The 9,885-nt window shown below is 34.9% G+C and overlaps 1 protein-coding gene across 1 annotated transcript; it reads right to left on the bottom strand.

The window, feature by feature from the left end:
* Positions 1-1,137: 1,137 nt before the first annotated feature.
* LOC139774205 (uncharacterized) lies at positions 1,138-6,242 on the bottom strand (the record flags this gene model as incomplete). The annotated part of the gene is given in 6 exon segments (XM_071709281.1): positions 1,138-2,710; positions 3,037-3,261; positions 5,733-5,791; positions 5,793-5,809; positions 5,811-5,888; positions 6,081-6,242. Coding segments are annotated over 6 exon segments (765 nt in total), but the record flags the coding sequence as incomplete, so codon positions are not given.
* Positions 6,243-9,885: the final 3,643 nt, after the last annotated feature.

Raw genomic sequence — 9,885 nt, 5'->3', positions numbered from 1 at the left:
TTTCACCATAATACAAACTACACTTCTCATTTCTTTTTATTGGGAAATCGATTCGATATAATGTCCTCTTTCGTAATCACTAATTAAGAAAAACTTTGAACACAATGCTCCAAAGTAATTAGCTATGCAGTTTGCGAGATAGTCTACGGAACTTTAAGAGAAGAGATTAAAACACGCTCCGCTCCTTTTAAAATATAGTAAGGAGGAATTATTACACGATATCTTCTCGAAAAAGAGTTCATTTTTGTGCGGAAGATGTTATACGTAGCGCTTGTTAATTTCTGCAAGTCAATCTTTTTTTAAACGTTGCGTAAAAAGACAAGTATTACTTTTATTTTTGATTACATTTATTTCATAAATTACAATTTTACACATTTTTAAGTGTGTTAGCTGAATAAAAGTACATTAGGAAACAGTTCGTAAAATTGGAAATTTGTGCATGTCCCATTTAATTACGAAGAATGGAAGTACATTATTTTAAAATAAAGCAAGAATATTTCTAATTAAATTTACAAGAGATTAAGACTTGCGTATCTCGTTTAATGTTTCTTTCATATTTCTGTCAACTGCACACAAGTTTCTTTACGTCGTTGTGAAATACAAAAAAAAAAATTCTTCATCGCTCAGGATGTCGTTTGGACTTTAGCGAGTGCTGGCTTGTTGGCAGATTCGCTCCCCTTTACCACGTTATTTATCGACTGCTTCCGTATGCACATCTTCAAAAACTTCCCTTTTGCATGTCTTAACATCGATTTGAGAGGAGAGCCACGCTGTGTATCGCTCATCTTCTCTCCGACGCATTCCGTTCTCGACTTCCTTACTTCCTTCAACCGTCTTATCGTTCAGCTTTATCCTGCAGATACTTGCTCCGCTAAAAGTTAACGTCTGGAAATCGTGAATTGATTTGAGACAAGCCACTGTTGAAATTTTTAGAACGCAGATATACAGCGGCTGAAGTTTACCGAACGGAAGTTTCTTCCCTTCTCCGCGCCGGTGGGAAAAAGGAAATCGAATGTCGATAGCTTTTTCTCAGAAAAATCTGATTCGGACAATAATGATTAGCTACTCAAGAATGAGTAGGCTGCCACAGCGCGGAAGGTAATCGTTGGGCCCAGGAAAGAATTATAATACCGAGTGTACATCAAATCATACGATACTAATATTTATTTTCTACGTATCTTTGTAATTACTTCATTAATAATAATAATGTAAAAATTATATACCATTATATGTATATACATTTTTATGAAATAGGACGGAAGTTTAATAGCCGTATTCATAATCCTTCCTTGTGGAATGAGGATTCCTTTGTTCCTTATTCTACATTTCATAAACCTTCCTTGACCGATCAAGGAACCTTAAGATTTAAGGAAATGTAGAATGATGAACAAGGAATCCTTATTCCTCAAGGAAGGACTATGGACACGGCTGTAGGATCCACCTTGTATTTACACAGGCAAAGATCACATGGTTATATTTTAGCAAATAAAATTTTACTAATAAGTATCATACACTTTAGAATGTTGTTTGTCATGTACATCGGCTATAATCCATTTCGTAAATTCTAAAGTTTAGACGTACGTCCTTCTTTATTTTATCCGAAATGGAACTAGCGTATATATAAATTGTCTCTATCCATTTCTTTGAAAATATTTCCCAGTAGAAATATTCCCAAAAATTTCATTTCTTTCCATGTGTTAAGTGTGAAACGGTTACGTACATATATGTACGTGGTGCATGTATGTGCAGAAACCTATTGAACATTGGAAGCTCAAAGCTTGAAGTAACTTTGGAGTAATTCAAGTATTTATTTCTGCGGTAGATTTATTTCTACATGAACAAATATTAAGATAAATACGTTTAATGATTCATGTAATTGTTCTCTAAATAACAATCTAGCTTGTTTCTCGATTGTCCTACTTCTCTTTGAAGACTTAAAAATCTGTCACATTCAATACATTTCAATACATACATCTTCAAAATTAGTAAAGTTATTACTTCATGTAGGAATACATGCTTTAACACTTATATATTATTTGTCCCTACACTCGAATAGTTTATTGAAAATTATTTATGTCTGAAAATTAGAAGACACAGCAAAATCTATTACTCGTATCGCTCGAGATACTGGAGTATAAAAACTAATGCTTATAATTTTCTTGATTCAGATATAAATAATTTTACAATTAGATTATTCTCTAACATAAGTCTTTCATATTTACTTACTACTTTTAATACTGCCAAAGGAAAGGCACAAAATATTTTTTAAACGAAGCCCGAATATTCAAAACTTTAAGTACAACAAAATCAGGCAAAATTTCGGAACTGTATATCGATGTTTGGAAATATCTTGTATTATTCTTATAATACTTGCGTTTTTATATTTGTTATTTTTACTTTCTTTTTTTTTAGTTTTTCTCCTCTCTCTGAATGTATTTTTATTTCTTTTTGTATGCTGCAGTTAGAAACCGTATTTCTGTGTCGCTTTATGCACGCGTGTGTCCCGTTTCATCGAGATACGCATTGTCAAGGATTCTCTTAATAGCGCCCATTTCCTTGCTGTGCCTCTCTTCACGTTCCTTGTGGACACTTCGAAATCCTATCCGGGCGGATTCAGCGTACCCCTTGGAATGATCAACTTCTACTCTCGCTCCTGGAATGTGGCCTGTATAACCGACGATCGGCGGTCTTTCTGGGGAGACATGATAATCTGCAACGAAAATAATAATTACACAATAGTTCTTGGAACTTGATGCTTCGCTTCGAGCCTCAGTAAGAAGAGAGAGAACTTGAATCTTTTAATCAATTCTTATAATCAGGACATTTTGTTACGAAAATCTATTATTAAAAGAATGCATTTTATGTATTTTAAGTTTTGGATAAATCTTTGTTAATCTAATATATATATATACACACACACATATATCTTTCAACTTGGTCTTTTATTTTAGTTATTATTTTAGAAGTAAACGATTAATTAATTGTATTTGGAATAACGCAATATGCATTGTTAGATTAAATTAGAAATGCAAGTACCGTAGGTCCTTCTGTCTTTGCCATAACCGTGATCGATCTCAATGTCCACATTATCTGCCCTCGCTCGAGATAGAAGATTTCTCGGATCTGTCCGCTCAGCGTGAGCCCTCATCGCGTCCTGTTGCGCTCTCAGCTTCATTTGCGTTTTGTGCCACTCTTTGGCACCGACTTCCACGGCTTTCATGAAAGACAGGCCATACCTGTCGTTGAAGCCAGGAATATATCCTGTGACAAATCAAGACAACGTCAAATATAAATCTCTTTGTGGATGAATGCATTGTATAAAAAGCATCAAATCCTATACTAATGTAATCTTTATATATGTATATATTATAATATAGTATTTTTTAAATAATTATAATAGTATTTAGTATCTTTATATATTATAATAGTATAATCTTCGTGTATTAATATCAAAAGAGATGAGAAAAAACACATTTCTTATAAATATTTCTTAAGTTAATCCTGCAAGTTGACATGAACAATATTTTTAATTAAAATATCAAAATGTGTCTCGCCCGTGTATTACATAACTTTTTTATGCTGCATATGTTGGATTAATTTTATATCGCGTTTATCAGATAATTGCAACTTTGTTGATCATAGGAGCGCGAAACTCATAGCAAAACAAAAATTATTCGAAACGTAGATAATTTTTAATTTTAATAAATCAAGAAAATAAAATTAAATTTATTCTTTTATAATAATTCAATAGACCGCGAATATTTTACGCAATTTATGTTATTGTTCCGTTGCAATAATTATATCTGTAATTATGTGTCTCTCTTTCTCTCTCTCTCTCTTACATAGACACAGATACATCTCGCGCTTTGAATTTCCGCCAAATTAAATGTAATTGCCTACTTTCAAGCGATTGGGAGTACAGAGTAATACACGCGTCATCGGATCAACTGAGGTGTAAAAGGATCTGGCGCGTCGATTACTTATTAACAATATACGCATTTATTAATAATATTATTAGTGCAAAATTTATATGCGTCCCAATACTGGCTTTTGATCGTACATTTTCAAGTTTCACCTCAATTAGTCTCTAATTGACTCACATCGTATCGCGTGATATCGTGAAGTTGCTAACGCCACTTCCAAAATTTTCAAGTAGGAAGCGTCGCGGGGGATTGTGGTCGCGGGTGGTTGTAGTCGCAGGACGCAGGCCGCAGGATGCGACTGCTGCGAGTGATGCAGCGTCGCGGCGTCGTGACACATTTTAACAAGGAAGTACGGCCGCGATTAGCATGATTTCGGTTAATTCGGTTAACTGCGCGTCGTGAGATCGACGTTCGTCGCATCGTGACCTCTCGAGACGCGTATTTCGCGAGATTCCGGCTGCGATCCACTTGACGCTACAAATGCTTTGGAGCGTTCTTCTTTTTTCTTCATTGAAAGAAAAGAGAAGTAAAGAAGATAAACTCTGAACTAATGCAGCCAGTTCAGCAATAGAAAACAGACCTATTGTTATCTATAGAAATAAGGGGCTGCGCACAATAAAAGGAATAGGGAACAGGGAACAGTTTAATATTAACATATGCATTGTGCACATGGCATACAAAATATTGAATAAAATTTTATCACTGTCCCTTAGCGCTATTCCTCTGTTCGTCTATTCTGTGTTAATAAATTACATATGTATGTTAATGTATTTTATATATTAACATTGAACTGTTCCTTATTCCCTGTTCCCTGTTCCCTATCATTCCCTTTCATTGTGCGCAGCTCCTAACTGTTTGCGTTATTTTACATCCTTGCACAATATAGGTAACGCGTATATTTTATCTTGAGAACCTTCAAACAAAATGTTTGTAATATAATTATTAATTAATCAACTTACTAATGAAATTAATAATTATGTTTATAATAAATTAACATTCACAAATTGCAGATGGAGGTAGAAATTTTCAACATTTTCTAACTTCAACGTTTATAATTATTTGAATTATAAGAATTAGAATTTCTTTCTGTCATACTTCATGAAAGTTAAAAAAAATACATTCTTTTAATGATTATGTAAGTTTTCTGTTAGATAATTATTTCGTAAAATGTTATTTATTTTTTGGATACTATGTTTTTAATACATGAATACATTTGTATGTTACAGATTACATTATATAATCTCCGCTGCTGCGCATCGTACCGGTGAGTGATTAGTCATGACACATTTGATCAAATGTCCGTTCCGCCCTTAGTTTTATTGTAATACAATATTATTTCCGGTTTGCCAGAAGTTTTGTCAATATTACCAATAACCACATGTACGTACATCACATTAATTCTTTCCCACGTAGCAACTGGGTACTGCTACGTGTGACATGGGAGGTGCATGTACGTACACCACATTAATTATCCTCAAGGATATGTATATAAAATGTTTTAACTGTAATTTATTCTCATATATATTTTATATAAATTTTTTCTCGATACATATATGAAAGTGCAAATTTGCATTAGCGTTGTTAAGACATTTTATATACATGTCCTTGTTCTCAGGTACAGAATTACTTCATATTTATAAAATGGCGTTCCGAGACGTTAAGCAATTTCTTCTTGGATCTTTCTCACACGTAGCAACTGGGCAGCACTGCTACGTGTGACATGGGAGAGGTGCATGTACATACACCACATTATTTTCAAAATAATTGTACGAAACCTGCAATTACATAAAAAAATGCCGGTGGTCTTACCGGTATATCCTAGAATGTACGGAGGTGCCTTGTACGATGTAGCTTTGTTATTCCAATCTTCTGATCTCTTTATCCTGAAAGAGTTGGTAACTCCGCCTCTCTACCGGAATTTGGCCTATATGGTCCAGTCTTGAGAACCTTACTTTCTAACAATTCCTGTAACAATACATAATACAAAATTGAACTTCGAAGTGCGTAATTGGATTATATCCGTAATATTTTACGATTATTATACAATCTTTTTTATTCAAGTTTCTCTATAAATAAATACGTCTTTCTTATTTCTACAGTTAAATTAATTTTTATTATAATAGAAGAGAAGAATCGAAATATTATAATAGAAATTACCTTCATTATCTCTGCTGTACTCGCTCCGAATCTCTTTCCAACGCGAAATTTGAGGGTGGGACAGTGACCCGTGTACCTAAAAGTACACACGCAATTATAATTAAAGATGATATAAAATGAATTTTGAAAGATGATAAATTTAAATAATAACACTGCTGTATCCTATCAAAATTAAAGAAATCGTGTTTTTTTTTAAATAAATAAACGACCGTGTTGATATTATGATATATTGTTTCATGGTTGCGATAGAGCGGGACAGGTCAAATATTTCCGTCAGACTTTTGCTGCCTTTCTCGTTATGACAAAAATGGATAGCAAGAAACGACTGATAGCGAGCAAGTAGGTTATTGAGAACTTCTCTAATTCTTCTCTTTTCGCGAACAGATAGTTCTCATTTGCATTTTTAAACAGAAAATATAAAAAAAAACATGATCTCGATTTTAATGATAGAATCTTGGACCAATCTTGACTCTTTCCGTAGAATATTAATAATACTAGTGATTTTTTAATTATAAAAGACGGAAAAGGTTTTTCTCAAAGAAACTTTGTTTTCTTCGTCTTTAAAAAAAAAGGAGTTATTGGTTTTCAACATTGTTTCAACAATTGGAACTGGCATAAACCAATTGTCACAAGTAATGTTACGTTGCTAACCTCTGTGAAGTTAGCACCTCATCTTTCAAAAAACCATTTTTTTTTTCAAGTTCTGAATGCACCCCGAAGAGTTCTAGAGTTCCTTATTAATTTTAGAAATAGTTCTGGCGAATAAAGCTAAAAAAACCGTTGATGAATCTTGGGGGTGCTAACTTCACAAAATGAAATCACTAAATCAGCGATAACAATAAAAGTATTAAAAATATTTAATTTTGCCATTAGGATTTCTTTTAGAACTCTTGAGGTGCTACCCAGAACTCTTAACAGAACTCCCAGAACTTAAAAAAAAAATTTTTTTACTTTACTCAAAAATCGAATATATCGAGAATTTTTTGTATATAAGTCTCAGAGCTTCGGGCATTAACAGTTATTGACAGAACTCGAAAGGTGCTACACAGAACTCATAGCAGAACTCCCAGAAATTTAAAAAAATATTTGATCAAACGAAAAATCGCGAGAACTTTTTATATATCGGTCGTAGCGCTTCGAGCCTTAATAGTTTTTGGTAGAACTCGTGAGGTGCTACCCAGAACTCTTATAAAATTGCCCGGTTTGCTAAACAAAAATTTTATCCCGCGGAACTTAGAAATTTTTCGACCCGACATGTGAAAAATCGCGAGAACTTTTTATATATCGGTCGTAGCGCTTCGAGCCTTAATAGTTTTTGGTAGAACTCGTGAGGTGCTACCCAGAACTCTCATAAAATTGCCCGGTTTGCTAACAAAAATTTTATCCCGCGGAACTTAGAAATTTTTCGACCCGACATGTGAAAAATCGCGAGAACTTTTTATATATCGGTCGTAGCGCTTCGAGCCTTAATAGTTTTTGGTAGAACTCGTGAGGTGCTACCCAGAACTCTCATAAAATTGCCCGGTTTGCTAAACAAAAATTTTATCCCGCGGAACTTAGAAATTTTTCGACCCGACATGTGAAAAATCGCGAGAACTTTTTATATATCGGTCGTAGCGCTTCGAGCCTTAATAGTTTTGGTAGAACTCGTGAGGTGCTACCCAGAACTCTCATAAAATTGCCCGGTTTGCTAAACAAAATTTTATCCCGCGGAACTTAGAAATTTTTCGACCCGACATGTGAAAAATCGCGAGAACTTTTTATATATCGGTCGACATGTCGGGTCGAAAAATTTCTAAGTTCCGCGGGATAAAATTTTTGTTTAGCAAACCGGGCAATTTTATGAGAGTTTCTGGGTAGCACCTCACGAGTTCTACCAAAAACTATTAAGGCTCGAAGCGCTACGACCGATATATAAAAAGTTCTCGCGATTTTTCACATGACGGGTCGAAAAATTTCTAAGTTTCCGCGGGATAAAATTTTGTTTAGTAAACCGGGCAATTTTATGAGAGTTTGGGTAGCACCTCACGAGTTCTACCAAAAACTATTAAGGCTCGAGCGCTACGACCGATATATAAAAAGTTCTCGCGATTTTTCACATGACGGGTCGAAAAATTTCTAAGTTTCGCGGGATAAAATTTTTGTTTAGTAAACCGGGCAATTTTATGAGAGTTCTGGGTAGCACCTCACGAGTTCTACCAAAACTATAAGGCTCGAAGCGCTACGACCGATATATAAAAAGTTCTCGCGATTTTTCACATGTCGGGTCGAAAAATTTCTAAGTTCCGCGGGATAAAATTTTTGTTTAGCAAACCGGGCAATTTTATGAGAGTTCTGGGTAGCACCTCACGAGTTCTACCAAAAACTATTAAGGCTCGAAGCGCTACGACCGATATATAAAAAGTTCTCGCGATTTTTCACATGTCGGGTCGAAAAATTTCTAAGTTCCGCGGGATAAAATTTTTGTTTAGCAAACCGGGCAATTTTATGAGAGTTCTGGGTAGCACCTCACGAGTTCTACCAAAAACTATTAAGGCTCGAAGCGCTACGACCGATATATAAAAAGTTCTCGCGATTTTTCACATGTCGGGTCGAAAAATTTCTAAGTTCCGCGGGATAAAATTTTGTTTAGCAAACCGGGCAATTTTATGAGAGTTCTGGGTAGCACCTCACGAGTTCTACCAAAAACTATTAAGGCTCGAAGCGCTACGACCGATATATAAAAAGTTCTCGCGATTTTTCACATGTACGGGTCGAAAAATTTCTAAGTTCCGCGGGATAAAATTTTGTTTAGCAAACCGGGCAATTTTATGAGAGTTCTGGGTAGCACCTCACGAGTTCTACCAAAAACTATTAAGGCTCGAAGCGCTACGACCGATATATAAAAAGTTCTCGCGATTTTTCACATGTCGGGTCGAAAAATTTCTAAGTTCCGCGGGATAAAATTTATGTTTAGCAAACCGGGCAATTTTATGAGAGTTCTGGGTAGCACCTCACGAGTTCTACCAAAAACTATTAAGGCTCGAAGCGCTACGACCGATATATAAAAAGTTTCTCGCGATTTTTCACATGTCGGGTCGAAAATTTCTAAGTTCCGCGGGATAAAATTTTGTTTAGCAAACCGGGCAATTTTATAAGAGTTCTGGGTAGCACCTCACGAGTTCTACCAAAAACTATTAAGGCTCGAAGCGCTACGACCGATATATAAAAAGTTCTCGCAATTTTTCACATGTCGGGTCGAAACATTTCTAAGTTCCGCGGGATAAAATTTTTGTTTAGCAAACCGGGCAATTTTATAAGAGTTCTGGGTAGCACCTCACGAGTTCTACCAAAACCTATTAAGGCTCGAAGCGCTACGATCCGATATATAAAAAGTTCTCGCGATTTTTCGTTTGATCAAATAATTTTTTTTAAAGTTCTGGGAGTTCTGCTATGAGTTCTGTGTAGCACCTTTCGAGTTCTGTCAATAACTGTTAATGCCCGAAGCTCTGAGACTTATATACAAAAATTCTCGATATATTCGATTTTTGAGTAAAGTAAAAAAATTTTTTTTTTAAGTTCTGGGAGTTTCTGTTAAGAGTTCTGGGTAGCACCTCACAGAGTTCTAAAAGAAATCCTAATGGCAAAATTAAATATTTTTAATACTTTTATTGTTATCGCTGATTTAGTGATTCATTTTGTGAAGTTAGCACCCCCAAGATTCATCAACGGTTTTTTTAGCTTTATTCGCCAGAACTATTTCTAAAATTAATAAGGAACTCTAGAACTCTTCGGGGTGCATTCAGAACTTGAAAAAAAAATGGTT

The sequence above is a fragment of the Temnothorax nylanderi genome, unplaced genomic scaffold, assembly GCF_030848795.1.
Source record: "Temnothorax nylanderi isolate EJ_2023f unplaced genomic scaffold, tnyl_v1.0 TNYL_tig0076_pilon, whole genome shotgun sequence".
Lineage (NCBI taxonomy): Eukaryota > Metazoa > Arthropoda > Insecta > Hymenoptera > Formicidae > Temnothorax > Temnothorax nylanderi.
This window is presented reverse-complemented; position numbering and strand designations above follow the sequence as displayed.